The sequence below is a fragment of the Heterocephalus glaber genome, unplaced genomic scaffold (genome assembly GCF_053883595.1).
Source record: "Heterocephalus glaber isolate CG9 unplaced genomic scaffold, H.glaber_assembly_v1.0 deba00001532, whole genome shotgun sequence".
NCBI lineage: Eukaryota > Metazoa > Chordata > Mammalia > Rodentia > Bathyergidae > Heterocephalus > Heterocephalus glaber.
Window position 1 is genome coordinate 8745552 of NW_028258330.1, and position 19643 is coordinate 8765194.

Consider the following 19643-nt stretch of genomic DNA (forward strand, 5'->3'; position numbering starts at 1 on the left):
ATCCAATAGAATTACATCAATTCAATTGCTCCTTATTGGATGATTATTAGCCATTACTTTACAAATATCACTAGGAGGATTAAAAAGATTTGCCATACAATCAGAAGGTCAAAAATTAGTGCATAGAAGGCTAAAAATATTCCTTAAATTTAATTTTTAAATGCAGCTTTCCAAAACTTGACATCTTCAGAAGTGCATAAATGAATTTAAACTTGTCAATGGTCTATGTTAATGAAAAAAATTACAACACTCTTTAATTATTGTAAATCATCTCTATGATGGTTCTAAGTTGCTCATTTTAGAACTCAGAAATCAGAAATTATGGCAATTTAGTAAAATCAACTATCTAGAGGAAGGTAATAAAGTATACACTTCAAGTAAACAAAATGTTTCTGTTCAAAATAGTCTACTTCTGTATGTCCTACTATTGCTAAAAGTTCATAACATACCCTCTCACACAGAATAGAGGAATCATAGGAAATACAAGCCCAGTCATTAGAATCAATTCTATATACCAATTATGCATGGATACATGTAATCAAAGCAACTTGACATTATAAAAGTAATCACTGGGGCAGCACTTGAGATTCATTATTTACCTCAACCTTCATTCCCCTCTTCCTCCTTAATAAACAGAACATTGGCTTTTTTAAATGAGCACATTGCTTCCTGGAATCAAAGATCAAAGATTACAGGTCAATAAATGAATATCTGATCAAGTTCAAAAGTAGTACTGGATTTCAGGAAAATCTACTTAAAGCAAATGAACTCATATTTGGGGTCCCATCTTCTGAAACAATTTTTTGCCTTTCCTACTCCTCCTAACCTGCACTGTATCTGTAATGGGTAGAGCACCATGAGCCTTCATGAACCCTTAGGTATGAATGACATGCACTAGGAGGGAAGAGAAAAGTAAGAGCTTGAGTTCTTGATGACAGCACTGAATCGCATACAACCACTCCAATCTATAATTAGACTACTTTTACATGAAATAGAATTTCTGTTTCTTTTAAGTTACCAATTTTCCCCATTATGAGCAGCTAAAGTGATTTTAATTAATAAAATTAGTCACCCTTTAGAAATAATCAAAAGCAATAAATGAATTTTCAAGCTAATATGTCATTGTTTTGAATTAATGTGTTTATATAGACTCAATTTTAATTTTCCTTTATGGTGTTAACAATATTAGTCAGTTTTCTTAAAATATTAATATATCTTGTAAGAAAATCAACACTATGGACAATTTATTTTAGTAATTTTTTTTATGGGGGAATCATCTTTGAAAATTGAACTCTTAAGGAAAATCTCTTCTATTACCCTAAAAACACAGTAAATACAAATGAAAATCATTGCATTTCTATTTTCTAAAATAGTTTAGAAAAAATAGACATTTATTAATACCCTACTATCCTATTACATACCACATATTTTTGTTCAATTCTTATAATAAACATTTTAGGTATTTGGTATTACTCTCATGTTTTAAAGGTGAACCCTAGAAATATTAAGTAATTCTTTCCACAATACCTGCAACTTCAAATCCCAAACTCTCTTCATAATATCCTGCTACAGAATATAGAACATGCACTGACATGTGATAACAGAATTTTCCTGTTGACAGTAACTTTCCAGTTGAGATTCTTTTGTGATTTCTATCTCTAGGATTCTGTTTTTAAAAATCAATGGATTCTATGTAAGAACAAAGATTGTATTTCAAACTTTCTACATAAAAATTACATAAAATCTCCTGCAAAGGGCCAGGAAATTTTTTGAAAGCCAAAAACTCTGCACAACACTATCTAATTCAACCTTGTACACTGAAAGAGAAATCAAGAGCACAGCAGAAATGGAGAGAGAGGGCCAAGCCTACAATATCTATCTGGATCCTACATAAGAAGGACTCTATCCCATTACCTATTTATTCTCCCAACTATACTATGTATATTGGAGCTCTGAAAGCTTTCTTCTTCCTAACGTAGAAATAAAAATATGATTATAAGATTTTGTATAAAAAATAGTACAGGAATCCCTCTGTTCCGCCTCTCCCTTTGATCACTTTTTCTCTCCTATATCCAAGTATTAAAATGAGAAAAGCAAAGTGCCAACACTAATTTTGTCTTCAAACTGGCTGATACATTAAGCTCTCAGGCTACAGAGCCAGAGAAAACAAAATAAAGTCATTATGATAAAAAAAGAAGCCATAGCCTACAAATGTACTGTTGTTTTACAGCTTATATTAGAACTGACTCTATTGTCAACTATATGAGTGTTAGCAGTTGCATTTTATGGCAAAGATAGAAATACAAAGTTTTTTGTTTTTTTACATTAATTTTATTGGTACATTTTAGTTATGCAATATAAAGACATTCATCATTGGAAATTTGCACCTTTACATAATCTCTCTTGGTTCCTATTTTTGCCTCTTCCCTTGCCCTCCCTTTAAACCCTCCATCCCTCCCTACTTACAAAGACTTTGTTTCCATTTTCTCATATTAATTCCATTCCCTTCTTTCCTTTCCCCTACCCCTCCCACTTCCCCTTCCCCTTTGCCAGTTTTCTTCCTATTTCACATGATCTATTATGCATTTTAGTCATTATTTACACTTTCAATTTCTCACAGTAGAGAAACTATTCAGTATTTACACATGTGTCCTGTTTATTTCACTTAAGAGTATAACTTCAATGTACATCCATTTAGCTATAAATGTCTTTAATTTCTTATTTTTTACGGCTGAGTAGTACACCATTTTAAAAAAAAACACACAGTTCTCCACGTGACAGGATCCTAGAAAAAAGCAGGGGTAGCAATCTTATTTGCAGACAAAGTAGATTTCAAACCAAAACTAATTAAGAGAGACAAAGATGGTCACTACATCCTTGTGAAGGGAACAATCCAAGAGGAAGAGATGACAATCCTAAATATATATGCACCAGATACAAATGCCCCTAATTATACAAAACAAATATTAATGGACATGAAAAACCAAATAAACAATGACACAATTGTAGTGAGGGACCTCAACACCCCTCTATCACAAATAGACAGATCATCTAGGAAAAAAATTAACAATGAAATTCTAGAACTGAACCAAGCTATTGAACAAATGGAATTAATAGATATTTATAGAATGTTCCACCCCACAAAATCAGAATACACATTCTTTTCAGCTGGACACAGGCCATTCTCCAAAAGAGATCACATGCTAGCTCATAGGTCAATTCTAAGTAAATGTAAAAGAATTCAAGTTATCCCCTCAATATTATCAGACCATAGTGAAATAAAATTGGAGATCAATAACATAAGAAACTACAAAACCCCCACAAACACATGGAAATTGAATAACACCCTCCTGAACAACCAATGGGTCACAGAGGAAATTAAAGAAGAAATTAGACAGTTTCTACAAGATTAATGATAATGCCAGTACAACATACAGGAATCTATGGGACACAATGAAAGCAGTTCTACATGGGAAATTCATAGCAGTCAATGCCCATATTAGAACAACAGAGAGAACTCAGCTAAATAACCTAATGCAGAACCTCAAGCTCCTAGAAAAAGAAGAGCATAACAAACCCAAAGCTCGTACAAGAAAGGAAGTGATAAAGATCCGGACAGAAATCAGTGCAATGGAGACTAAGAGAATCATACAAAAAAAATCAATGAATTGAAGAGCTGGTTTTTTGAAAGAATAAATAAAATTGACAAACCTTTAGCCAACCTTATCAAAAAAGGAAAGAAAAGGCTCAAATCCATGCAATTAAGAATGAAAAAGGTGAAACCACAATAGATCTAGCAGAAATTCAGAGGATCATCAATAACCACTTTGAGAATCTGTACTCTAATAAAAGGGAAAACACAGAAGAAATGGACAGATTCCTAGATACATACAAATTGTCAAAGTTAAATGAAGAAAATATAGAAATTCTAAACACTCCAATAACAATGAGTGAAATTGAAAATGTAATAAAAAATTTACCAACAAAGAAAAGCCCAGGTCCTGAAGGGTTCACTGCTGAATTCTACAAGATGTTTAAAGAACTATTGCCATTACTCTTTAAACTCATCAAGGAAATTGAAAGGGAACCAAGGCTTCCAAATTCTTTCCTGGAAGCAAGTGTTACTTTGATTCCAAAACCAGGGAAAGACCCAACCCAAAAAGAGAACTACAGACCAATCTCCCTAATGAACATAGATGCAAAAATGCTCAACAAGATACTGGCAAATAGAATACAGAGGGTCATCAAGAAGATCATACACCCTGACCAAGTTGGATTTATCCCAGGGATGCAAGGATGGTTCAATATTCATAAGTCAATAAATGTAATACCCTATATTAACAGAGTCAAGGACAAAAACCATATGATCATCTCAATAGATGCAGAAAAGGCATTTGACAAAATCCAGCACACATTCATGATAAAAATGCTACAGAAAATTGGAATAGGAGGTCTTTATCTCAACCTGATTAAGGCTATCTATGAAAAATCAACAGCCAACATCATACTAAATGGTCAAAAACTGAAAACTTTCACACTAAAATCAGGAACAAGACAAGGATGCCCACTATCACCACTCCTATTCAATGTTGTTCTAGAAACATTAGCCATAGCAATTAGACAAGAGAAAGAAATAAAAGGAATAAAGATAGGAAAGGAAGAAGTTAAACTGTCATTATTTGCTGATGATATGATACTTTACATAGAAGACCCAAAACACTCGGTCAAAAGCCTTGTAGACCTAATTGACAGATTCAGTAGAGTAGCTGGATATAAGGTCAACACTCAAAAAACAAGCCTTATACACAAATAGCAGACCCATTGAGAGAGAAATTCAGGAAATAATTCCTTTTATGATAGCATCTAAAAAAGTGAAATATCTAGGAATCAATCTAACAAAGGAAGCAAAAGACCTCTACACTGAAAACTACAGCATTCTGAAGAAGGAGATCAAAGAGGATATAAGAAAATGGAAAGATATCGCTTGTTCCTGGGTAGGAAGAACCAATGTAGTGAAAATGGCCACACTTCCAAAACTACTATATAGATTTAATGCAATGCCAATTGAAATTCCAATATACTTCACAGAACTAGAGAAAACAATCCAAAAATTCATTTGGAAGCAGAAGAGACCTAGCAAAAGCAATTCTAGGCAACAGAGATATGGCTGGGGGTATCACAATCCCCAACTTGAAACTATACTACAAAGCTACTGTGATAAAAACAGCATGGTACTGGCAAAGAAACAGACCCAAGGATCAGTGGAATAGATTAGAAGATGCAGAAACAACTCCAGACATACTCAGCCACCTCATCTTTGACAAAGGAGCCAAGTGCCCTCATTGGAGAAAAGATAGCCTGTTCAATAAATAGTGTTGGAAAAACTGGATTTCAACCTGCCAAAGATTAAAACTAGACCCATATCTATCACCATGCACTAAACTAAGATTGAAGTGGATTAAAGAGCTAAATATCAAGACAGAAACAGTAACTTGCTGGAAGATAAGTTAGGTAGAACTCTCAATGACATTGGCATAGGAAAAGACTTTATGAACAAATCTTCAGTAGCACGGGAACTAGCACAAAGAATTAACAACTGGGATCTCATCTTATTAAAAAGTTTCTGCACTGCAAGAGAAACTACCAACAGAGCTAAGAGACAACCTACAATGTGGGAAGAAAGTTTTAGCAGCTGTACCTCAGACAAAGGTCTACCATTGAGAATATATAAAGAATTGAAAAAAATCAGACCCCCCAAATTCAAAGACCCAATTCAAAAATGGGCATCTGAAATGAACAGACATTTCTCAGACAAAGAAGTAAAAACAGCAAATAAATATATGCCAAAATGTTCAACATCACTGGTCATTTGAGAGATGCAGATGAAGACTACACTGAGATTCCACCTCACCCCAGAAAGAATGGCTGCTATCATGAAATCAACCAATAACAAATGCTGGTGGGGGTGTGGAGAGAAAGGAACCCTTCCCCATTGTTGGTGGGAGTGTAGACTGGTGCAACCACTATGGAAATCAGTATGGAGATACCTCAAAGAACTAGAACTAGAGGTCCCATTTGACCCAGCTATTCCCCTGCTGGATATCTTCCCCAAAGAATTAAAAGCATCATACCACAGCGATATTTGTGCACCTATGTTTATAGTGGCACAGTTTGTAATAGCTAAAATGTGGAAACAGCCCAAGTGCCCATCAACTGGAAACTGGATAAAGATTTTTTTTTTTATAAAATGGAGTACTACTTAGCCATAAAGAATGAGAAACTAGAGTCATTTATAGCTAAATGGATGCATATTGAGGCCATACTCTTAAGTGAAATAAATAAGACACACATGTGTAAATACCAATAGTATCTCTGGTGTGAGAAACTGAAAGTGTAAATAAGGATGAAAATGATTAAAATGAATAATTGATAATTTGAAATAGGAAAAGATCCAAAGATGGAGGGGTGGTGGGAGGCGAAGGGAAAAGGGAAGAAAGGAAAGGAAAAAGTATGAGAAAGAAAAAAACTGGAAATAAAGTCTATGTAAATAGGGAAGGGTGGTGGGGGTGAAGGGCACATAGGTAATGGGGAAAAAAATAAGAACTAAGATACCTCATATTCAGGTACAAACACCCAATGATAAATGTAAATGTATTGTGTACCTAAAATGTACCAATTAATACAGAAATTTTTTTTTAAAGTGGCAAGAATGATTAGATAAGTATATTTGAAGTGAGGGAGAGTATCTTGAGGGGGATTAATGGCAATATGTCACATTAATGTGTTTTTTAATTTAAACAGTCACCATACTTTTTATCACACCTCATATATAATTATGATCTAATAAAACATAGTTGTGTATCACTTAACAAGAAGAAAAAAATACAAAACGTTTTCTTTATCCAGTCTGCAGTTGATGGGCAATTGGGCTGCTTTCAAGTTTTAGTTATTACAAATTGTGCTGCTATGAACATGGGTGCGCATATATCACTGTGGTATGATTCTTTTAATTCTTTGGGGAAGATACCCAGCAGGGGAATAGCTGGGTCAAATAGGACCACTAATTCTAGTTTTTTGAGTTATTTTCATACTGATTTCCACAGTGGTTGCACCAGTCTACACTCCCACCAGCAGTGGAACAGTCTTCCTCTTTCCCCACTGCCCCGCCAGCATTTGTTATTGGTTGATTTCATGATAGCAGCCATTATTTCTGGGATGAGGTGGAATCTCAGTGCTGTTTTCATTTGCATCTCTCGAATGTCCAGTGATGTTGAACATTTAGAAATACAAAGTTTGATAAGAATAAAAACAGCATTCAGTGTATTATTAAGTCAATTAAAATAACAGGAAAAACAAAGATAAATCAATTTAAAACTATGTTCTGGAATATTATTATTTTTGTAGTTGATGATAACAAAAAAATAACTTTTTGAAAAGTACCATAGAACCTACTAAACATGATTATTGTAATAAAAATATATTTTAATTGTTTCAGTACTTACCACCACCTCCTCCAAGAAGACTGGCATTAGCTGTTTAAAAGAAAAAACAAGATATTAAATAATATATACAAAATAGAATATGCCAGAGTAGTTCAAGAAAAAGGTAGTTATGATCATTTGTCATAAAATACACATACACAAAATATATATTTTTATATAAAGACAGCCTTTATTACTATTTTATGGTGATATGAAATTAAAGTATTCCAGTTTTTCATTCTTTTTCTCTTCAAATGGCTATTTTTATAATATACTTCCTTCTAATAAAACAAAATTAAATATATATTACATTCCTTTTATTCTCCATCTATATCTAAATTAATCTTCTGAATTTTCTATTTTATCAGAGACACAACAATGTTATTTAAGTAATTTCAGTGATTTCAAAGGACATTGTAACAATGAAGTATAATGATAATTTAAATTAAATTAAACAGTATCAAACAAAACTATCTCAACCATTATGCAGTAAGAAATAATTCAAATAACAGCAGATTTGATAAAAGAAATAAACTTTAAATAATTGTAATTTCTTACTTGTTTACACATTAATTCAACCTACATATTTAAAGAAGCCAAATAAGTATGAGAAAATCTCATTTGGATTTTATTCAAGAGATCCAATTTTCTGAAAGTCCCATTGCAGGTTTTTGCTAAAGTATTAAATAACATTATGACTATGCTTATCTAGATATAGTGACCAGAAAACAGAATATATACTGCACTGAGCTTCAGCCCACAGAATTCTTATGTATGAGGTATTATTTTATGCCATTAAAAAAGGATGATCTCGCAGCAGCGTTAAGGAAGTAGGTGGCAAACATGTTGTCCTATTTTTATGGATAAAACTGAGTTAACAAGACATTAAATAAAGAGGAATGAAGGTATTTTACTTGAATTTTTCTGTACTTTCCACAGACTAGGCATTGCCATAATTCATAAGGAGTAAATAACAGTGCTAATGATTTAATCAACAAATAATAGATAATTTGAAGAACAAATGCCTGTATTCACAGTTCCGGGAGGTTGATAAATGTGTGATGGCACCTGGTGTGGTGGCACATGCCTGTTATCCCAGCACTCGGAAGGCTGAGGCAGGATAAATTGCCCCAGGTTCAAGGCCAGCCTGAACTACCCAGTGAGACCCTATCTCAAAAAACAATAACAAAACAAAAACGCCCAAAATATGTGATGGCTTTCTGATTAATGAAACCCTAAAAGAATTTCATAAAAAACATGAAGAACAAATGCCTTTGAAAGCTTAAAATCTTTTCAATATGTCAGAACTGATCTTCCAAGTACAGTGTTATCTAATTGGCTCTCTTGCCCTCCCTTCAATGTTTTTGTCACAAACATGCACAGAGTAGCAATGTCACTAATCAAATAGAAACAATACTCACTTCTGATCTTCTAAAGTCACTTACCACCACCCTATCACTGAGGTCTCCATATTCCTCTGACTATATCATGTAATGGTGTGTAGCAGTAATGTAAACTCTAGCCAGGACTTATACTTATACTTCCGCAAGTCAAGCTTTGTAACCATTGAAGTGGTAACTTATTGAAGCCCAATGAGAATAGATATTCAGAATTCTAATTTGTCTCATACCCACCAGGTGAATGAGGAAATTTTCGCAATCGGTCCGCGTCTCTAGGCTAATCCAAACATTTTCTAGAATTATAGCTACATTCATTTATAAAACCACATGGCATTTCGTACACCTGCTGATTTTTTATTTTCATATTTAACTGAGAACTGCTTCCCGAACTATGAGTTTTCCAGGTCCCTAAGGCTCCATCTGTTCTTCCATTTTCACATATTCACTCATAAGAAAAAACTGTATTTCCACTAATATAAAACAATAATAAATAGTAGCTCTTCATTTAAGCCATCATGCCCAGAGCACAATAGCACAATACAGTTGATTTTCACCCTGTGTTTTGGTCTATAAAAGTAGTAGTGCCTGTTTCAGATTACACCCCAAGGCCCATCTGTTTAACCAGGCATCTGTCCAATATGGATAAGTGGGAGTTGATGTAGGAACTAGACTTCCAGTTCTGGCCAACCGTCAAGTCAGTTTATGTCAAATATGTCTTCATGTCTAGATAACCATATCTGATTTTAACATCACCACAGAGTTACTTTATAGAATTTTGGCATTCTGCATAGTATACAACTATTTATTAAATAATTTAATGTGCATTACCATTCCTTGAATAAAATTTTCATTTAGCTGCTTGATCATATTCAAAGCAGTTCCAATAACTAAAATCCTAATAATACTTTTGTCAAATTAAATTTAAATTTATTTTGCCCATTTCTGTGCTCTCAATTTTAAAAAAAAATGACTTTATCAGCAAAAATGTCAAGGTAATTTTATTCAGCATAAGTGATAAAAATAGGCAAATAAAATTAAACTTTTACTGTGACTTCTAATATTGTTTTGTATCTATAAAGCACCCCAATAACTGATTATTCAACATTTATTAGTCAGATAGAATAATATTTCTTTCATTTTAAGAAAGTGTCTAAAATCGAGCATTTAATGATTATTGATTATTTCTAATAAATTGAGATATATCTCAATTAGATATGAAGATCTTTGAAGACAAGGTCTGAGATTACTAATTTGGTCTGCATCTAATAAGTTCTCAATACATATTTTATTATTTTTTGTTTTCTAGTACTGGAGATTGAACCCAGGGAGCACTGGGCTGAGTCCCTACCACTTTTTTGTGTGTGTGTGTGAGACTGGGTTTTGCTAAATTCCTGAGCCTGACCTCAAACTTGGAATACTCCTGCCTCACCCTACCAAGTAGCTGAAAATACAGGGATACACCATCACCCCTGGCAATTATTTCTAACAGTGAGATAATTGGAAAGTTTAATCAACTTCTAAATGGGATAACATCATAGCATTATTACCGATGGCATGACAAAGCTATAATATATCAGACACCTACAACTACCTTCTAGTCAGTGCAGGATAATCTTTCTATTATCTTTTATTATATGCATAATCTAATCTTTGTATTATTTTATACGCATTATTCTTTCTTATACTGAGCTAATAGCCATGCTATTTCAATTCTACTTCAATTGGTAAATAGCTTGGTAATTCAGGCAAGTCCCCTTCAACTATCTTACTTATCTTCTTTTGTCAGAAAATGGAGAATCAATCAGGAAGGAAAACAGGTTTCAAACTATTCTGATTTATTAATTAAGAGATTGTACCTCTAATTTCAGAAAGATTCTGAGGAAAAAGATGGACTCATTGCTTTTTACTTTTATTAGTACATGTTTGCAGTACATAATGGTTACATTCACTGTAGGGAACTGGTACATGTAAATAACACATTTCAGTTCCCTTCTTTTGCCCCATCCCTCCACATCCCTTTATTTTTCCAGCATGAGAGTCATTTAATCTTATAAGACCTTATAAAGTTAATTATCACATATATATAGATTCAAAATCAGACTAATAGGCCAAAGAACATATAAAACATGAAAGACAGTTTTACTAGGTCAAGGTACAATTTTAGATAAATTGTCCAAAATGGAATATAGTATCAATCGTTTTGGCTTTCTCTTGTTTTCTATTAATATATATAATTATATATTATATAATATATAATATGTAGAATATAAAATAGTTTATAATATACTATAATAATATGTAATTATAATAATATAAGAATAATATATGATAATATATAATTAATTTTATTGGTATGTTTTAGGTATACAATATAATGATATATAATATATACATATATCATTTTTCACAAAAGAGAAACCATGCATGTTATACATGTTTAAATTAGTGTGTCTGGCTTGCTTCACTTAATATTATGGTCTCAAAGCGCATCTGTTTATCTACAAATAACTTGTTTGTCCTTTTGTATTGCAGAGTAATTGTTCATTGTATATAAATACCACATTTTAAATCCATTCATCTGTTGATGGACGTATAGGGTGTTTCTAAGATTTAGCTATTATTAATTGCACTGCTGTAAACATGGCATACATACATCATTGTGATATGATGTCTTTAACTCTTCGGGGAAGATACCTAGAAAGGGAATAGCTGAATCAAATAGAATTTCTACTTATAGTTTTTTGAGTAATCACTATACTGATTTCTGTAGTGGATGTATCAGTTTACAGTCCCACTAACAATGGAGAAATGTTCTTTTCTCCCAGCATCCACACCAGCATTTGTCATTGGTTGATTGCTTTATGGTAGCTGTTCTTTCTGGAGTGAGATGGAATCTTTAATTCTAATTTCTCAAATGGCCAGCAATATTGAACATTTTTCATGTATTTGTTTGCCATGTGTATTTCTTCATCTGAGAAATGTCTATTCATTTCAGATGCCCATTTTTTGAGTCTTTAAATTTGGGGAGGGTCTAATTTTTTTTAGTTCTTTATATATTCTAGATATTAGTCCTTTGAGGAGTAACTGGCAAAAACTTTCCCATTCTGTAGGTTGTCTCTTCACTCTGTTAGTGATTTCCTAGGAAGAATATGTACTCATTGTAAAAGACTGCTATGAACAATTAATAATCTTGGTCATGGTCAGAATTGTCTAGGGTACATTATAATGGGAGCATACATACTCATATTCAGATCTCTAGATCATATGAATTCTCTCAGAATTGACAAATTTTTGATGCCATGAAATTCTATTCAATAATCTTTTTTTATCTTTTTCATTATTATATATTTGCCATACATAGTATTCACATTCATCATAGGGAATTTGTACCTGTACATAATAGATCTTAATTCTTCCTTTTTTTCCATTCCCTTCCTCTCCCTTCAACACTTCTTCCTCTCCCCATTTACAAAAGCTTTGTTCCCATTTCTTTCTCCAATCTTTGTTTTTTAATCTCTTTTCCTTTCCTTTCCTTCCCTGCACAGTACCTTATTCACCTTCACATTTGAACATATTCTTCCTACTTCCCAATATCTATCCTCCATTCTGCTCCTTGTTTACCCTTACAGTTTCTCAAACAAGAGAAACAATGCAATACTTAAGCTTGTGTATCTAATTTATTTCACTTAAAATTATGGTCTCAATGTGTATCCATTTACAAATGACTAAAGTAATCTTCTTTATGGCAGAGTAGTACTTCAATGTATATAAACACCACATTTTCTTTATCCATTCATCCATTGATGGGCATATGGGCTGTTTCCAAGATTTAGCTATTATAAATTTTGCTGCTATAAACATGGGCATGCATATATCACTGTGGATGATGCTTTTAATTCTTTAGGGAAGATGCCTAGAAGGGAAATGGCTGAGTGAAATGGAAAGTCCACCTTCAGTTTTTTGAGGAATCTTCCTGCTGATTTCCATAATGGTTGTACCAGTTTACATACGGACTAACAATGGAGAAAGGTACCTTGTTCCTCACTGCCCCAGGGGCATTTGTTATCTGTTGATTTCTTGATGACAGATATTCTTTCTGGAGTTGGAATCTCAGCATTGTTATAATTTGCGGAGGACCAGTGATGTTGAACATTTTTTCATATATTTATTTTCTATTTGTACATCTTCATCTGAGCAGGGTCTATTCTATTCAATAAAATTTTAAAATTATTTTTATTGGTACATTTTAAGTATACAATATAATGACATTCATCATTGGAAATTTGCACCTTTACATAATACATCTCAGTTCTTATTTTTGCCACAATCTCTGCCCTCCTTTCAACTTCTCCATCCCTCCCTATTTACAAAGACTTGGTTTCCGTTTATTTTTTTCATATTAATCCCATTCCCTTATTTCATTTCCCCAATCCCTCACCCTTCCTCTTGCCCTTTTGACCATTTCTTCCTATTTCACATTATCAATGATACCTTTTGATCCTTATTTACACATGCAGTTTCACACATCAGAGAAACTATTTGGTATTTACACATGTGTGTAATATTTATTTCACTTACAAAGATCACCTCAGTGTGTATCCATTTAGCTATAAAAGTCTCTAATTTCTCATTTTTTATGGCTGAATAATACTCCATTTTAGATGATAAAAAAGCACATTTTCCTTAACCAGGCTACAGTTGATGGGCAAATGGGCTGTTTTCAAGTTTTAGCTATTAAAAACTGTGCTGCTACGAACATGGGTGCACATATATTGCTGTGTTGTGATTATTTTAATTAATTTAGGAAGATACCCAGCAGGGAATAGTAGGGTTAAATGGGTCTTCCAGTCCTAGCTCTTTGAGGTATCTCCATACTGATTTCCACAGTGGTTGCACCAGTCAACACTCCCACCAGCAGTGGAGCAGGGTTCCTCTTTCCCCACAGCCCAGCCAGCATTTGTTATTGGTTGATTTCATGATAGCCATTCTTTCTGGAGTGAGGTGGAATCTCAGCGTTGTTTTCATTTGCATCTCTTGAATGACCAGTGATGTTGAACATTTTTTCATATTTATTTGCTATTTCTACCTCCTTGTCTGAGAAATGTCTGTTCATTTCAGATGCCCATTTTTGGATTGGGTCTTTAAATTTGGGAGGTCTATTTTTTAAAGTTCTTTATACATTCTATATAGTAGCCCTTTGAGGAAGAGCAGGTGAAGATTTTTTCTGACATTGTGGGTTGTCTCTTCATACGGCTGGTGTTTTCACTTGCTGTGCAGAAGCTTTTTAATAAGAAGACATCCCACTTGTTGATTGTTTGTGCTAGTTCACAGACAACTGAGATTTTGTTGATAAAATCTTTTCCTACCCCAATGTCTTGAAGAGTTCTACTTAACCTCTGCTCCAGCTGATTCAGCATTTCTATTTTAATATTGAGATCTTTAATCCATTTAGATTTTAGTTTAGTGCATGGTGAAAGATATAGGTCTAGTTTTAATCTTTGGCAAGTTGAAACCTAATTTCTCCAGCACCATTTATGAAAGAGTCTATCTTTCTTCCAGTGAGGGGGTTTGGTTCCTTTGTCGAAGATGAGATGGCTGAGAATGTCTAGAGTTGTTCCTGCATCTTCTAATCTTTTCCATTGGTCCTCAGGTCTGTTTCTTTGCCAGTACCATGCTGTTTTTTTTATGACGGTAGCTTTGTAGTACAGTTTCAAGTTGGGGATTGTGATAACCCCTGCCATGTCTCTGTTACCTAGAATTGTTTTTGCTATTCTGGGTCTATTCTTGATTCAAATGACTTTGGGGATAGTTTTCTCAAGGTCCATGAAGTATGGTGCTGGGATTTCAATTGGGATTGCATTGAATCCATATAGTAGTTTTGGAAACATGTCCATTTCCCCATGTTGATCCTTCCTACCAAGGAACAGGAGATGTCTTTCCATTTTCTGATATCATTTTCAGTCTCTCTGTTCAGAATGCTATAGTTTTCAGAGAAGAAGTCTTTGATTTCTTTCATTAGGTTGATGCCTAGGTATTTCAGGTTTTTGGATGCTATTGCGAAAGGAGTTATTTGCCCTATTTCTATCTCAGTGAGCCTGTGGTTTATGTAGAGGAAAGCTATTGATTTTTGTGTGTTGACCTTGTATCCAGCTACTCTACTGAATTTGGTCATTAAGTCTAGAAGAGTTTTGGTGGAGTTCTTGGGGTCTTCTATATAGAGTATCATGTCATCTGCAAATAATGACAATTTGAATTCTTCATTTCTTACCTTTATTGTTTTTATTTCTTTCTCTTGTCTAATTTCCATGGCTAATGTTTGCAAAACTATATTAAACAGGAGTGGTGATAGTGGACATCCTTGTCTTGTTCCTGATTTTAGTGTGAAGGATTTCAATTTCTGACCATTTAGTATGTAAATGGCTGTTGGTTTTCCATAGATAGCTTTTATCAGATTGAGAGAGAGACCATCTATTCCAATTTTTTGTAGGGTTTTTATCATAAATGTGTGCTGGATTTTGTCAAATGTGTTTTCTGCATCTATTGAGATGATCATATGGTTTTTGATATACTGTATTACATTGATTGATTTGCATATGTTTAACCATCCCTACATTGCTGGGATGAATCCCACTTGGTCAGAGTATGATCTTCAAGATGATCTTCTGCATTCTATTTGCCAGTATCTTATTAAGGATTTTTGCATCTATGTTCATCAGTGAGATTGGCCTATAGTTCTCTTTTTTGGTTGGATTTTTCTCTGTTTGGGGATCAAGGTGATGCTTACTTCCAGGAATGAATTCAGGAGTACTGCTTACTTTTCAATTTCATTGAAAAGTTTAAACAGTAGTGGCAGTAGTTCCTCTCTAAATGTCTTGTAGAATTCAGCACTGAAGCCATCAGGGCCAGGGATTTTCTTAGTTGATAAGTTTTTAATTTCATTTTCAATTGCATCAATTGATATTGGGTTGTTTAAAATTTTTAGGTCTTCTTTGTTCAACTTCGGTAATTCATATGTATCTAGGAATCTGTCCATTTCTTCTGTGTTTTTCATCTTATTGTGTATAGGTTCTTGAAGTAGGTATTGATAATCCTATGGATTTCTGCTGAGTCCATTGTAATTTCACCCTTTTCATTCCTAATTGCATGGATTTGGGCCTTTTCTTTCCTTTTTCTAATAAGGTTAGATAAGGGTTTGTCAATTTTGTTTTTTTTTTTTGAAGAACCAACTCTTAGCTTCATTAATATTTTGTGTCATTCTCTTTGTCTCTATTGAACTGATTTCTGCTCTGATCTTTATAATTTCCTCCTTTGTATGAGCTTTAGGTTGGTCCTGTTCTTCTTTTTCTAGAAGCTTGAGGTTCAGCATCAGCTTGTTTAATTGGGCTCACTCTGTTTTCCTAATATGAGTATTCACTGGTATGCATTTCCCTCGTAAGACTGCTGTCATTATGTCCCAAAGATACCAATATGATGTACTGTCATTGACATTTAATTGAAGGAACTGTGTTATTTCTTCTTTAATTTCCTCTGTGATCCACTGGTTATTCAGAAGTGTATGGCTCAATTTCCATGTGTTTATGAAATTTTTGTGGGTTTTGCTATTGATCTCCAATTTCATCGCACTATGGTCTGATAATATACAAGGGATAACTTCATTACCCTTGCACATACTTAAACATGTTCTATGAGCGAGTGAGTGGTCTATTTTGGAGTACGACCTGTGCGCAGCTGAAAAGAATGTGCATTCTGATTTTTCGGGGTGGAACACTCTGTAAACATCTGTTAAGTTCATTCATTCAAGAGTTTGATTGAGTTCTAGTATTTAATTACTTATTTTTTGTATAGTTGAGCTATCTATGACAGTGGAGTACTGAGGTCCCCCATTACTATTGTATTAGTACATATATGACTTTTCATGTCTGTTAGTATTTGTTTTATATAGTTGGTGTACTAGCGTTTGATGCATAGATATTTATGATTGTCATCTCTTCCTGTTGGATTGTGCTCTTTACAAGGATGTAGTATCCTTTTTTGACTCTCTTAATCAGTGTTGGTTTGAAATCCACTTGATCTGCCAAGAGCATAGCTATTCCTGCTTTGTTTTGGGTTTCTGTCACATGGAATATTGTTTTCCAGCCTTTAATTTTCAGTCTATGAGTTTTTTTTTTAATTAAGGGTGTTTCCTATATGCAGCATATTGTTGGATCTTGCTTCTTGACCCATTCTGCCAGTCTATTTCTTTTGATTGGTGAATTCAGACCATTAACATTGACACTTATAACTGATACATATTGACTTATCATCGTCATGACTTTTTATTTTTTTGGATTCTCCCCCTTTGTGTTTAATTTCTTGTCATGCCTGGTGGATTAATTCTGCTGTGCTTCCTGGGGTTGTGATCCTCATTGTCTTTTCCTAGGATATTGTCTAAAATTTGTTGGAGTGCTGGTTTGGTATGCATGAAGCTCCTAAGGTGCTCTTTGTAATGAAAGTATCTTATTTCTCCATCCATTTTGAAAGATAGTTTTGCAGGGTACATAAATCTGGGTTGGAGGCTGTTTTCTTTTAGGGCTTGGAATATGTCACTCCAAGCTCTTCCTGCCTTGATGGTTTGCGTTGGGAAGTCTGCTGTGATTCTGATGGGCTTTCCTTGGTATGTGATTTGTTTCTTTTCTCTGACTGCTTGGAGAACTTTGTTCTTGTTGTGTTTCTGGAATCTTAACAATTATATGTCTATGTGTAGATTTTTTTTGATCAAGGCTCTTTGGAGTCCTATATGCCTCACTTATCTGTATGTCAAGCTCTTTTCCCATGCTTGGAAAGTTTTCTGCCATTATTTCTGTGAAGAGATTTTTTATGTCATCTCCACTCTCTCCTGTTTCTTCATTGAGCCCAATCAGTCTTATGTTATTCTTCTTTGCATCATCTAGCAGCTTCTGAATTGATTTCTCATGTTCCCTTATAATTTTGAAGCAATTTTTCTTTTCCTGATCACTAATTGCAATCTTATCTTCTATATCTGAAATTCTGTCCTCACTTTGGCTCATTCTGCTGTGTAGACTTTCAGTGGAGTTTTTCATGTCCTGGAAATCTATTTGCATCTGTTTTATGGATTCCATTTGTTTCCTATGTTGGGATTCCATCATGTTCCTCAGCTCCTCTCTAGATTTATTAATCATGTCTTGCACTAGGGGCACAATTTCTCCTGTTATCTGAGAAATTATTTCTGATTTCATTTTTTCCAGATCCCCTTTTGTTGCCAGTTCAGTGGGTCCAGATAGTTGAGTATCAGAGTGTTCCATCTCATTTCCCTTTGGGGTTGCTGTAGGTGATCTGGAAGTCTGGTTTTGAGACTTATTTATGTGTTTTCTCATTTCAACTGGGTCAGGAGGCTGTTAGTGCCTGCACAGATTACCTCCTCTGAGCTGGGTGAGGTGGGCCAGGGACATGGAGCAGCGGTAGGGATGGTGGCCCACAAGCCCTTGCCTGTGGGCTGGGAGCAGCAGGAGGGATGGTGGCCAGGAAGCCCCTTCCTCTGGACCAGAAGCAGTGGGAGAGAAGCTCAGAAGCCCCTCCCTCTGGGCCGGGAGTGGTGGGAGGGATGGTGGCCTGGAAGCCCCTTCCTTTGGGCCAGGAGCAGTGGGACAGAAGGTGGCCCAAAAGCCCTTTCCTCTGGGCTGGGAGCAGCGGGAGGGATGGTGACTGGGAAGCCCCTTCCTCTAGACCAGGAGCAGTGGGACGATGGCTCAGAAGCCCCTACCTCTGGGCTGGGAACAGAAGGACTCAGTACCTTGGTCTGGTGGCCTGGTGTCCTCTGCGTCTTTGTAGTGTGGAAACAGGTGGCTGCCTATCTGCAGCAGGGTGATTCCAATTTTTTTCCTCAGTGTTTTGTATCCTGAAGGCAGATCCTACCTCCTCCCTGTCGCTGTAAGTCCTCGCCACCGCTTCTCGCTCATTTGATTTTTCATGTCCATTAGTATTTGTTTCATATAGTTGGGTACAATAGTATTTGGTGCATATATATTTATGATTGTCATCTCTTCCTCTTGGATTGTTCCATTTAGAAGTATGTAGTGGCCTTCTTTGTCTCTCTTAATCAGTGTTGGTGGAAACTCATTTGATCTGTAAAAGGATAACTACTTTTGCTTTTGAGGGGTTCTTGTTGCATAAAGTATTGTTTTCCATGCTTTAACTTTCAATCTATGAGTTTTTTTAATTAAGTGTGTTTTTTATATGTAGCATATTGCTGGATCTTGTTTCTTGACCCATTCTTGCAGTCTGTTTCTTTGGAATTGAGACCATTAACATTGATGGTTATAACTTATATTGACTTATCCTTGTCATGACTTTTTCTTTTTGTTGGATACTCCCCCTTTGTGTTTAATTTCTTGTCATCCCTGATGGATTCATTCTGTTGGGATTCCTGGGGTTGTGATCCTCATTTTCTTTTCCTTGGATATTGTTTGAAAATTTTTGAAATTCATTTGGAACCAGAAGAGAGAGATCTAGAATTGCAAAAGCAATTTTAGGCAACAGAGTCATGGCAGGGGGTATCACAGTCCCTAACTTGAAATTATACTACAAAGCTACTGTGATAAAAACAGCATGGCACTGCCAAAGAAACAGACCTCAGGATCAGTAGAATAGATTAGAAGATGCAGAAACAACTCTAGACATACTAAGCCACTTCAACTTTGACAAAGGAGCCAACCATCCTCACTGGAGGAAAGATAGCCTCTTTAATAAATTGTGTTGGAAAAAC

The 19643-nt window shown here is 34.8% G+C and overlaps 1 protein-coding gene across 11 annotated transcripts in view; it reads right to left on the reverse strand.

The window, feature by feature from the left end:
- The window catches only part of Macrod2 (mono-ADP ribosylhydrolase 2), a 2157923-nt gene that overhangs the window by 1645267 nt on the left and 493013 nt on the right, over positions 1–19643 (reverse strand). For all 11 annotated transcript variants that reach the window (XR_015442057.1, XR_015442059.1, XR_015442058.1 and 8 more), the window contains exon 4: positions 7503–7532. Coding sequence is in view for 6 of the 11 variants with exons in the window: in XM_087189052.1 (XP_087045178.1) it covers positions 7503–7532 (30 nt within the window). In the remaining 5 variants the exon portion in view is untranslated. The remainder of the gene's footprint in view (positions 1–7502; positions 7533–19643) is intronic.